This window comes from Halichoerus grypus, chromosome 5 (assembly GCF_964656455.1).
Source record: "Halichoerus grypus chromosome 5, mHalGry1.hap1.1, whole genome shotgun sequence".
In the NCBI taxonomy this organism is placed as follows: Eukaryota; Metazoa; Chordata; class Mammalia; order Carnivora; family Phocidae; genus Halichoerus; species Halichoerus grypus.
This window is the reverse complement of record NC_135716.1, coordinates 93,122,640-93,136,267: the sequence shown is the minus strand read 5'-3', so window position 1 is coordinate 93,136,267 and position 13,628 is coordinate 93,122,640. Positions and strand designations below refer to the sequence as shown.

Here is a 13,628-nt window from a genome sequence, read left to right as displayed (position 1 = left end):
CAAACGCTTAATGACTGAGCCACCCAGGCGCCCCTATACTTGCCCCTTTTAAGCTTCTTTCCCACTAGAGGCAAATTACTTTTTATGCAAACCTACTTATTCAAGACAGAAAACTGAACACATACAGTTACTTCTTGTTCTCCTTTCCTCTCAAAATTGCACTGATTTTCATAGTTATAAAACAGGAAAGGATGTCATCAAAGTAGAAACTTTGAAGAAAATTATAGAAATTAAAGCAAGGTAGAATGGGATCAATAGAAAAATGATCAAAATAAAGCAGGTCACAACATACACAGGCAAGGGAGGACTCTCCTAAAAAGTAAATAGGACTTTCTCGTTGAAGCCCTTAAAAAACTTCACATCAGAAACATAAAGGGCTGAAGGTGATAGCAGGTAGTGGGCTCATTGGGAGGCAATTAAGGGGTACTGGGAGTTGTGCCTGCCCACCAGAAGAGTGGACAGATTAGGAAGAGGCAAACTGGAAGTACATAAAACGGCCCCCATGACATCACTACAGCCCCCAACAAGGAAATGCTAGCTGAAACATTCACCCCCAGGTCTCACTGGACACGGATGAAGAGTAAGCATTAATAAAGTTATAAGTCTAACTGGAAAAACATTAATTCATTTATTGATTAAATCAATGTTCTTTGAGCATGTATAATTTCTATGAATTAAAAGGAAAAAGACAATCCACAGAAAAAATACAAATCATCAATGAACCTATGAAAAGGCAACCAAGCACACAAATGAAAGAAATGTAATCAAAAGAAATGAAATCAATATCTTTTTACCTATCAGATTGGTAAAGATGGGGAGAAAAAGACTGATTCATTTATTTTATTTTTATTTTTTTAAAGATTTTATTTATTTATTTGACAGAGAGAGAGAACACAAGTAGGCAGAGCGGCAGGCAGAGACAGAGGGAGAAGCAGGCTCCCCGCTGAGCAGGGAGCCCGACGCAGGGCTCGATCCCAGGACCCTGGGATCATGACCTGAGCCGAAGGCAGATGGTTAACCGACTGAGCCACCCAGGTGCCCCAAGACTGATTCATTTAGTTAGTACTAAGAGCACATACAGAAATGGATATCCCATAACATTTAAGTTTACATATGAATATCAGAAATGCATAGTTTTCCCAAAACTTCATAATATCCAATACAGTATCCAGATAAATAGTTACTAAGTATGCCAAATATGAAAAATTCTTTAGAAAGAATAAATCTTAGAATATACATCTATTGGGGCGCGTGGGTGGCTCAGTCAGTTAAGCATCCAACTTTTGATTTCGGCTCAGGTCATGATATCGGGGTCCTGGAACTGAGCCCTGTGTCAGGCTCTGCGCTTAGGGTGGAGCCTGCTTAAGATTCTCTCTCTCCCTCTGCTCCCCCCCAACTCACACACGCTCTCAATAAAATCTTTAAAAGAAAATATATTACATCTATTAATTATAATCTAATCTGAACAGAATCTAATATTCATTTATGTATTCAAAAAGTATTCATGGGTGCCTGGGTGGCTCAGTTGGTTAAGCAACTGCCTTTGGCTCAGGTCATGATCCTGGAGTCCTAGGATCGAGTCCCACATCAGGCTCCCGGCTCAGCAGGGAACCTGCTTCTCCCTCTGACCCTCTCCCCTCTCATGCTCTCTCTCTCTCTCAAATAAATAAATAAAATCTTTAAAAAAAAAACAAAAGTATTCAGGTTCATCATGTATCACCTCAAAGTCAAAATTACAAACATGCATTATATCACTATGTTGGAGATGGACAGTAGAGCAAACACAATGAGAGAATTCTATTTAGATCTGTCACGACTACTATTAAGATGTATCAACAAATATCCAAAACTGCCTTTGAATTTACTTCTGATTTGCATTACATAGTTAATGCTACCTTGTCTACTTCCTGTGCAGCCTCCGCCAGGTTTCTTCTTACTATACATGGAAACTACAGGATAGGAGAGAAAGTAAGTGATTCTTTAAGAGGGGACAGGTTTCCTTCCCTTTCTGTTCTTGGTTCATTTGGTTAACTATTTCTTACTATAGTTGTGCTTTCATGGTAACCACCTCTACTTTTAAAAGTAGATGACAGTAACAAGTGTTGGTAAGAATGTGTAGAAATTGAAACCCTCACACTGTTGGTGGGAATGTAAAATGGTGTATCCACTGTGGAAAACAGTTTGGGAGTTCCTCAAAAACTTATACAATATATGACACGGCAATTCCACTCCTAGAAATTTACCAAAGAGAACCAATAACCTGTGTTCATACAAAAACTTGTATAAATATGTTCATAGCATTATTCCTCACCAGTCAAAAAGTGGAAACCCAAATATCCATCAACTGATGAGCCCATGAACAAACGTGGTATATCCACACAATGGAATACTAAGCCATAAAAAGGAATTAAGTACTAATGCAGGCTACAACATAGATGGACCTAGAAAACACTGCTGAGTGAAAGAAGCCAGGCACAGAAGGGCATAAATATTATGTAATTCTACTCATGCAAAATGTCTAGAAGAGGCAAAACCATAGAAACAGAAAGTAAATTAATGGTTTCCAGGGATTGGGAAAGGGAAATGTGACTGCTAATGGATAGGTTCTTTTGGGGTAATAAAAATGTTCTAGAAATAGTGGTAATGGTTCATAATCTTGTGCATATACTAAAAACCACTGAATTGTACATTTTTAAAAATTGGACTTCCTGGTATGTGAATTATATCTCAATTTTTAAAAGCAGGTGATAAAAACGAAAGTCTAATATGATGCCCAGCTTTTCAAAGATGTGTAGCATCTATATTTCCTCCATCTGGTCTCTGTCAGAAAGCACCAAACCAAGGTCAAAGTAGCCTAGCAAATTATGTTAAATAAGACATTAGCAAACTTCTTTTCCTTTTGAAAGTTTCTTAAGACCTGGATCCAAGTTTTATTTATCTTCTTATTCTCAATCCCCAAGGACTTTAGCATATACTAAGTGTTTAGCAAAACTTGAATGATTCTTCTAACACTACACATACCTCTCCCTCATTGCCCAAATCCTCTCAATACTATACCTTTCCAGGCCTACAATCCGGAACTATCTCCCTACTACCTCTACGGATAGTGGCAAGAAAACCAGACTTGTAATCAGGAGTCTTAGCTTTGAATTCCAACTTTTCCATGTACTGGGTGACTAGTCACTAACCTCTCTTACTCTCTCATCCATCAAATAGGGGTATCACATTATCACAAGATGGTTTTACGTATTAAGCTGATAAACTGCCTGTGAAAATGCTTTGTAAACTATAAGCTTATAACTTAGAAATTTTACTTTTTAGGGGCACCTGGGTGGCTCAGTCAGTTAAGCATCGGACTCTTGATTTCAGCTCAGGTCATGATCTCAGGGTTGTGGGATGGAGCCCTGCTTCAGGTTCCATGCTCAGCAGGGAGTCTGCTTGAGATTCTTTCCCTCTGCCCCTCCCCCTGTTCATGCGTGCACTCTCTCTAATAAATAAGTCTTAAAAAAAGAAATTTAATTTTTTATAGATATATTCCCAAATTTCCCATTCTATATTGTCCAGTCCTCTCAGCACCAAAACAAAAAAGATCTATTCACTCAGCCAAAAAAGATCTCTCCTAATATTAGGGAAGCAATAAGATTAAAAGAACTATTCACTCAGCCAAAAAAGATCTCTCCTAATATTAGGGAAGCAATAAGATTAAAAGAACTCACAATGAGTTAGTGATTTTGAAACAATTTTGAAGTTAAAGAAACATCCTTTAAAACTAACTCTTATAAAATCCAATAAATACATAAAAATACTAAAATGCAATCAAGGGCCCCAGTGTCTTAGTAATTTAACTGCTCCTTGCTCCCATGGTGACCCTTAACTCTGAGTAACTCATACAATGCATGAGAGGACGACTCAGCATAACTTCAAAGGTTATATTTAAACTTATAAATAAAATGTTTTTTGTCAAGTTATTGCCTTGGCTTGATGTGGACAAGCAGTCTGCTGTGCCCACTCTTGGTGCCTCAGTGCTTCCACCCACCCTGCCCACAAGCAGATCTACCAACTTGAACAAGTATTTCAACAAGCACAAAGAGTACTGGCATCTCATGTTACCCAGAGAACTTTCCAAACAAGTACCCAAAACCCATCTGATGTCTGAAGGGGAGTGGAGGAGATCTGGTGTCCCAAAGAGTCTAGGCCGGGTTCATTTCACAATTCATAAGCCAGAATCACAGACTGTTCTCTTAAACAAGCTCTTCCAAAATATCAACAAAAATGAAGTATATCTGGGGATCCTTAATTAAACCTTTTTCAAATTTAATATATATGCGTATGCAAGGTAGTATTCAGTGAATACCTGAAAAATGTACAAATCATTCATTCATAACTGTGCACGAGTTGTATTCTTCACAGCAACAGAGCTCAGTTAAATTTAACTGTAATTTACAATAAGGTAGTTTTTTTTAAAGATTTTTTTTTAAAGTAACCTCCATATCCAATGTGCGGCTTGAACTCACAACCCCAAGATCAAGAGTTGCAAGCTCCACTGATGGAGCCAGCCAGGTGTTTAAGATAAAATTTCTTCTAGTCAGTTTTTCTCTTAATAATAAGCGTCTGTTTGACTTTGTCTATTACTTTTATATTAAGTAGTTTGCATGCTGCATCAAAAAAATATTTATTTGTGAGAGAGCGAGTGAGCATGCAGGGAGGAGGCGCAGAGGAAGAGGGAGAGAGTTCCAAGCAGGCTTCACGCTCAGTGCAGAGCCTGATGCAGGGCTCAATCTCAGGACCGTGAGTTCATGACCTGAGCCAAAATCAAAAGTCATATGCTTAACAGATTGAACCACCCAGGCGCCCCCCCCAAAAATTTTTTTAATAAAATGCTTTTAATTCAGATGAATTCATGAAATTTCAGAAGGCACTGCAAGATCTTTTTCTTCAGGAAAATGCTACAGGTGAAAGGGACAGAAGTCTCAGAAGCTTCTACTCTTCACCATCACTTTCTCTCTCAGTATGCACCACCTCCACCAAGTGCCTTGATATCTAGACTTTCCAATTTCTTCCTTTCTTAGACCAACCTGTTTGCAAAAGGGGTACACCATCCCTTTCAGACCTAACAGAAGACTGGCAAATATGTGACCACATTTTGGTCCTGGGTCTCCTCTTGGGATCCAAACTTATAGCACGAGTGCTTTATCTAACACAAGGTTTGTCTGTTGGCAAGTGGCAGAAAGATTAGCAAAGCTGATATCTTATAGCTTTAATATATTGAGGCATGCTAGTTTTAGCACACATGACTTCTAAAAATCAAATATTATACTCTACTCTTTGTAAATTTCAAAACACATTGCTCCTGAAAAAGGAAAAAAGAAAAGAAGAGAAGAAGAGAAAAGAAAAGAATAGGTATACCCTTAACTCCCTAATTAATAACATGAGGTTTTAAATCACTCATTCAACTTAAATACAAACCTGTATGGGTGGAATATCTGGCAGTGATGGAAGGTTTTCAGGATTGGTGACTGAGGGGATTAGCTCTATTGCTGTAACAGATGGGCTCGTGGGACCTCGATTTGCATTTGCCATCGTAGCTGTAGTAGGGCTGGTTGGATTGATTGTGGTGTTGTGCACCGACACAACAGGAAAGGGTCCAGCATGTCCTGGGTTTGAGTGCTGTTAGGAAAAAAGATGTTATCATTACTTGATCTGCCAAGATATCCTAATATGAACTATACCTTCACAACAATTTTTAGTTTAGGAAAGATACATTAAGTGCTTGACATCTATGACTGAGAAACAAAGAAGTAAGCACTATCTTAACAATAGCCAAGACACAGAAGCAACCTGTGTCCATGCACAGACGAATGGACAAAGAAGGCATGGTATGTATGTGGGTGTCTGTCTATGTATAAAATATGTATGTGTGTGTTTGTATACAGAACAGAGTATTATTCAGCCATAAAAAATGAGGCAATCATTTGCCACAGCATGGATGGACCTTGAAGGCATCATGCTAAGTGAAGTAAGACAGAATACAAATACCACATGATCTCATTTATATGTAGAATCTTAAAACAAAAACAAATGCATAGAAAAACAGTTCAGACTTGGTTTCCAGAGGCGGAGGATGGAAGAACGGGGGACTGAAGGTGGTCAAAAAGGGAAAGGTACAAACTTCCAGTTGTAAGATAAAAAGTACTAGGGATGTAACATATGTACAATACAACCATAGTTTTAACACCATTGTATGACATATAGGAAAGCTGTTAAGAAAGTAAATTCTAAAGAAGATGTGGTGTACGTACGTGTACACACACACACACACACACACACACACACACACAAATGGAATATTACTCAGCCATCAAAAAGAATGAAATCTTGTCATCTACAATGACGTAGATAGAGCTAGAGTGTATTATCCTAAGCAAAATAAGTCAAAGAAAGACAAATACCGTATGATTTCATGCATATGTGGAATTTAAGAAACAAAACAGATAAACATATGGGAGGGGGAAAAAAAGAAAAGAAGAGAGGGAAACAAACCATAAGAGACTCTTAAAGACAGAGAACAAACTGAGGGTGGATGGAGGGAGGTGGGTGGGGAATGGGCTAGATGGGGGATGGGTATTAAAGAGGGCACTTGTGATGAGCACTGGGTGTTGTAAGTAAGTGATGAATCACTGAATTCTACTCCTGAAACCAATACTGCACTGTATGTTAACTCACTAGAATTTAAATTAAAAATTTGAAAAGAAAAAAAAGTAAATGCTAAGAGTTCTTATTACAAGGAGAAAAAAAATTTGCTTATTTTTATTGTTATCTATATAACATGATGGATGTTAGCAGAACCTACTGTAGCAATCATTTCACAGTATATGTAAATCAAACCATTATGCTGTTAAGTCTTAAATTTATAACGTGATGTACATCAATCATTAATCAATAAAACTGGAAAAAAAGAGTAAGCCTTCTCCAACTTATACAAAAAAGTAATCATAATTCAAACTTAGGCTTTTCATTTTCCTACTCATTTTTGTGTAGTATTAGGAAAAGGCAGACTTGACAATAATTTTCAACCTGTCAACCTGGTGATATGATGTTATTTCAGAACAAAGATGTATATAAATAGATGATCTGGAAGCCCCCAAAGTTTTCAAACATCAGACCAGGAAAGCCACTGCTCTATTTATAGTCCTCTTTAACTCTTTTGTCTTTTTAAAAATAAAAATAATTGTGAAAAAAATTGTGTAGTTGTACATTGTATAACTGATAAGGTAGGAAAAAAATGAATGTACAAATAGAAATATGACACCAATTCCTGATTATAATACTCTGTGACTTCAGGCAAATCACATCTCAGTAATTTAGAAATGTGGCTAATACCTCACTTGTCTCATTGTGAGGGACCATTAGGAGGATCATCTTTAAGGTAATATGGATAAAAAATCCTTGGGAAACAAATTATACATGTATCAACAAATCATTAGAAATTTAAACATTTAAAATTCTAACATCCAGTGATTTCTGTAGGAGCCCTGAAGCCTGATTCTGCAGCTTCTGTGCTCTTCCAAAGGGTGTGCCTGCCTCCTGGCAATACTTGAGGGCTTTCCACATTCTAACGGGCACATGGGTATGTTAACAGCTGTAAAGAAATTAATGTCCATTTCTTCAACCTTTATATATATTTTTTCTAAAGAAAACCCGATTTCCCTAGGAATGTGCCAGAGTCTACAGGCTCTCCTCTTCTTCCTTCACTACTGCACTTCTCCCCCAGCCTCAGAACAGCACAGCTCTGACTGGATCCTCATCTTATCTAGCACACCGCCCCAGGGGCAGAAAATACTTGTGGAAAGACAAGCAAAGGTGAGTGTCAAGCTGGTGAAAAAGTGCCCAGCTCAAAAACCTGGTAACAGATCTCTAAGTGGGTTCTGATACCTGATGATCAACAAAAACAAAAGACCCAGGGGCACCTGGGTGGCTCAGTCGGTTAAGCATCTGCCTTCGGCTCAGGTCATGATCCCAGGGTCCTGGGATCGAGCCCCGCATCAGGCTCCCTGCTCCGCGGGAAGCCTGCTTCTCCCTCTCCCACTCCCCCTGCTTGTGTTCCTTCTCTTGCTGTGTCTCTATCAAATAAATAAACTCTTAAAAAAAAAAAAAGACCTAAAGAAACTGTCAAATGATAAAAAGACTGATAAAACAGTATTGATAGCTCATTTTGAGTTTTAGTTTATAACCTACAAAAGTTTAAACAACTGAGGAACATGAGAAATTTCTTTTAATTCCCAGATACATGATTCTGTGAACAAATTTCCTGAGGATCATGAGAAAAAAAAAAAAAAATTAATGTTGAATTCTAACTTACTCTAATAAGTAACAGACATACAAATATATATAAATGAATAGGAAGAGGGAAAAGGCTTCTTCTATCTCATAAAGAAATGTATACCTAAAAGAATTTTACTTTTTATGTTTCCTAATACTCTTAAATCATGTAAATATATTTATGTTGTTTAAACAATTGTATAGGAGTTATTGTAATGAAAATTTGGTCCAGGAAAAATCTTTTTAAGCTTAATAACAGTCTTACTGTTGCTGGAAATTTAAGAATTTTTAAATTGAGAGACATTTTTCCCACAGAAAACTGCAACTAACTGATCTATAAGCCTATCAAACGTAAGTATATTAAAATAAAATTCTGTAGAGAGAGTAGAAGATTCAAGTCCAATTCAAGTCCAAGGAGAAAGACAGAATAAAATTTTGACTTTCAAAAAAGAGCTTGCTATGGTATTTGGGATTCTAATGGATTTGTCTACAAGAATGATATAAGGGTTTTACTTTATAATGTCAATATTTACAATATGCCAGAAAATACGTCCTCGGCAACCATTTAAATTTAAGTTTATAATGGAACTTTTAAGTGTCAACTGTAAACGTGAGGGAGTGCATTTTTTTCAAGTCTTTCCAGAGATACTTGGGCCTAAAAGTTGAAGGACCACTGCTCTGGGACTGTTGATCCAACTTTAGTATGCAGATTGATCTGAAAGTTAAGTAAAAATTCACATATTTCTGAGTATTCCACTCCTAGAAATTCTGATTCAGTAACTATGGCTCAGAATCTATTTCTGACAAGGACCCCCCCCCCCCAAGTCATTCTGATGGTCATTAAAGCACGCTAGGAGAAATATCACTGTAGCAGTTATAAAATGAACTTTATTCTTTTATAACTAAAAATCACATGTAAAAGTAGCCTGATTGTATAATCCTAACTCCTATTCAAATATAACCTGCTATTCAGGCAAAAATTAGAAAACATGTTTCTAAATACATTTATTTTTAAGAGTAGACACATCTATATCCTTAAAAGAAAAATAAGCAAAGAGAGGCAAAAAATAAATAAATAAATTACATATAGCGTAGCTCTATTGTTTTCAAAGTCCTTTTTATAGATTAGGTTCCAAACATCTCATTAAAAGAGTAGAGGAACAATTTCAGCAAACTAAGGTTCTAATCTTGACTTTACCATTACCTCTTGTGACTGTGGATAAATAACAAGGTCCTGTGTTTTCTACTTCTATAAAATGAATTGGCTGGACTAGGGTTCTTAACCCACAGGATATAATGGGTTGAATGTCATTAAAGAAGCTCTTAAAATTGAATTCATGTGTATGTGTATTTTTCTGGGACAAGAAAATACACAGCACTAATCAAATTCTCAAAGGTATCAATGGCCACACAGCACGCCCCCCCAACTGATTAAGAAGAATGATGTCTTTTAGTTTTAAAATTGTATGATTCTTACAAATGTAACTCTAGGCATACTTGTCTTTGGAGGTGTGGCTGCATCATGGAATACTGAGGGCCGCTGTGCCTGGGTATCCCTGGTATTCGGGCAGCATTCTGAGCCAATCTCATCTGATGGGCTTGGAAAGCTCCACAGTTCATGTTGCCTCTTTGCATTGTTTGCACACTGATCAATCTCGGAGGCTACAAAAAGCAGAAATTGCATTTATGTAATAGTATTTTTTATATATATACCTTGCAATTATAAAATATTATGGGAAAAATCATTCTGTCAGGACAGAAGGGCATAAAGTAAAAAGTGTAAGTCACATTCTCCCCATCTCTAGCCCCAATCCCTTCCTCTCAATACACGTGTGTATTTATAGCCTATTAACATTAACTTAACCAACCCTGGATTAATGGTTTTGATTTGGATGGGGGTGGGGAGATCAGGAGAGATACAGGGATGGAAATGATTTGAACAAATGCCTAAAGAACTTATCAGATGGGGCGCCTAGGTGGCTCAGTCGGTTAAGCGTCCGACTCTTGATTTTGGTTCAGGTTGTGATCTCAGGGTCGTGGGATCAAGCCCTGTGTGGGGCTCCGCACTCAGTGTGGAGTCTGCTCCAGATTTCCTCTCCCCCATCCCCTTCTTAAATAAATAAATAAATGAAATAAATAAACAAATAAGAACTTATCAGATCCTAGGCAAAAACTATCTGTCCCTCTGGCCCAAAACCACATGTGGAAAACAAGAAATATCTGGTATGGAGGGATAAAATCTTGTGTTCCTCCATAGTACTAGTGAATTAATTTTGTTTCCCATGGTAAGTATTTATTTAATACCCTTCCTCACATCTCCCCCAAATCCCTGCCAAACCCAGAGCAAATATTTAAAATCTAACCTTTGAGCTTTGTCCCTGCTAGTAACGTTGAAATGTGTAATTCATCCACACAGGACAGAGTGTAATCCTGAGGCCTTCATACTTTGTCAATAATGTCATGATGTAGTAATACTCACCTGTTGCTGTAACATCTGCGGGGCTGCTTGTCTAGGGTGCTGCTGTGTTGTCGTTGTTGTTGTTGACACAGGTGCAGGTGGTTGCTGCATTCTCATCTGTTGCAACTGCTGATGTTTCTGTGCATACACTTGTTGTTGCATGTGCTGGAGTCGAAGCTGTGCTAAGTTAATCTGTCCAGGGGTTTTACTAATGTGGTTTGTCCCTGGAGGAACTTGCCCAACTACAACATTAGGAGTATAACCAGGAGCTGGTTTACTCTCTATTACTAGATTACCTGAAGGATTTAAAAAATGAGAATAATTTGCATATAAATGATTATATCATCTACTTTGTGGATTAGTCACTATCTTTTCCTCTTTCCTTTGACAACTATCAGCACTCAAAGCTTCTGACAGTACAGCAGAGATGGGAGCTAGGTTTAAAGATAATGAAGATCAGAAACATAGTCCAAAGCCAAATAATTGACTTTGAGTCTTCAGAATAATATATTACCTGCCCTTTTTCTTTACTTACACAAATGCACAGAAAATTAAAGATCTGAAAGAGATACTATGAGAGGAGGCCCACATAGTCAAAATCAATTCTCCCGGACAGACTCAAGGATACCTAAGATTGCTAATGCTGATGCCATCTGCCTTTGAATTTCCAAAGTCTACAGGGCAGAGTAGGACACTGCTCCAAAACTGTCTGTGGAAACATGGAATGTTTTAACCATTTACGTCGTTAAAAATGACAATTTTCCTCGCCTCTTACTGAGCCCAGTGTTTTCTAGGAATAGAAAGCAAATTTTAGGAAGGTTTGATATAAGGCAGAGTTGGCAAACCTTTCCTTTAATGGGTCAGATATTTTAGGCCTTGCAGGCCACATAAGATCTATCATATATTCTTTTATTTTCATTTGTTTTTACAACTCTTTAAAATGTAAAAAAACAAACTCAGCTACCATGCCACACACAGTTTGCCAATGCCTGATCTAAGGCTATAACCAAATTTTAATATACACAAAGATTATTTATTTACAGAAAGCCATCCACCTCTGCTTTTACAACTTCCAATGGTGAGGATCTGACTATTTTGAAAGTGAGTTTACTCATCTGTAGACAATTCTAATTGTCGGGAAGTTTTTGGCCTTTGTTGTGAATTGAGCTGTTTGTCTGTCTCCCTGTAACTTTCACCTATGGTCCGCAGGTCCACACTGTGGAGTAACTAGAGTGAAGTCCATTTCTCTTCCGTGTGGAAAAGAGCTACTCTTATCTTTCAAACATTCCTCAGTACATGACTTTCAGACACATCAGCATCCTGGAGGTCCTCCTCTAGTGGACAATTTGGTACAAGTTATATACAAACTACTAAGCATCTAATAAATTCTTCCAGAGAATGAAACCCCATTTGCTAAGTTTTTGACATGAAACAGTCATTATCAATTTTAAAAGATGGGGAAAAGTTAGCAATGATACACATTTTTAAAATCTACACATAGGAGATGCTCAACATTCTTAAAGATGTCATGAACATAGCTCGAGTTCCCAATGAGGAACATATTTTCCAAGAAGTTTACATGTTAGAGTGAAGTTTCAAGTATCTAAAATTTGCTTTAGATGTTTTCTCCTCCTAATTCAGTGTACCCAGTTACATTCATAAAACTAATTATTTCTCACCTAAATTGACTACATTCTTTGCCCAGAAGGTGGGATCACAATGGAAACGAATTGCTCCATTAGCAGCAGGCACAGGATCACACCGTGCTTTCAAAATATGGCGCAATTGAAAAGTAATCTTAAAGGGAAAAAATTCACATTAGTCTTAAAAATTATAAGTATCACTTGAGAAAACATACATGATAAAGACATAAAAAGCTCATGTAGCCCCACAACATCAATCTCAGATGAGACAGTATGTGTTTAAACGGCTATCTATATTAGCAACCAAATGCACATGCTTGAACTTCTGACATTTCTGGTGATAAACTACATTACGATGGTGATAAACTACTAGGTACATTACGATATTAGGTATCTTCAGGACAGTAAATACTGTATGATTCCATTCGTATGCATTCCAGAAAGTGAAAGAAATCAGACTATGGATGCCTAGGGTCAGGAGCAGAGGGGAACAAGGACACTTTTGTGGGTGACGGAAATTTTCTGTATCTTAACGTGGCGGTGGTTACACTTGCAAAAAATACAAAATCTACACTTTACCCAAGTGCAATTCACTGAATATAAGTATCTCAATAGAGTCCACTTAGAGACCATAAATATACTATACTATGTGTCTCACCAGTCGCTTGCTGTACAGTAGTGCTGTGCTGCTGCCACTCGCAATTGCCCAGTTTGTAAAGTTCATAACATGCTTCACCTGCCGGGAGAGGCCCGTGATGTCGTTCTGCTGCTGCAGTAACTTCATCTGTCTTTCTTTTGTAACATTCTGAAACAGAATAAGAATTCAATGACAAATTCTATATGAAAAATTCAACTCACAATCTTTATTGCAAATGAATACCTACATTACTTTTTAAAATTAGGATAAGTTGACAAGCACCTCATTACTTAATGAGTCTCTGATCAAAAGAAAAGACACTAACAAAAGCGGAACTAAAACTTAAGTTCCCTAAGCTAATAAGGGACATTCCATATATAGAAATTAATGTTAGTTGATGTCTCTCTTTTCCTTCAGAAGATAAAAATGTCTTTATTAAAAATAGTATCTATTATTAGGCTGATCCAATACACAGAATCTATGGCATAATGAGCTGACCTTGAGAAACATGATATACTCAACTCTACTTTTCAGACCAAAGAAAATTCTGTGTTGCCAGGGCCACCTACTG

At 37.4% G+C, this 13,628-nt stretch overlaps 1 protein-coding gene across 2 annotated transcripts in view; it reads right to left on the bottom strand.

The window, feature by feature from the left end:
* TRIM33 (tripartite motif containing 33) overlaps positions 1-13,628 on the bottom strand; it is a 114,267-nt gene that overhangs the window by 18,694 nt on the left and 81,945 nt on the right. For both annotated transcript variants that reach the window (XM_036088499.2, XM_036088500.2), the window contains exons 7-11: positions 13,079-13,225; positions 12,457-12,574; positions 10,799-11,073; positions 9,817-9,981; positions 5,467-5,667 (exon numbers count right to left, since the gene is read on the bottom strand). In XM_036088499.2, coding sequence (XP_035944392.1) covers positions 5,467-5,667; positions 9,817-9,981; positions 10,799-11,073; positions 12,457-12,574; positions 13,079-13,225 — 906 coding nt within the window. The remainder of the gene's footprint in view (positions 1-5,466; positions 5,668-9,816; positions 9,982-10,798; positions 11,074-12,456; positions 12,575-13,078; positions 13,226-13,628) is intronic.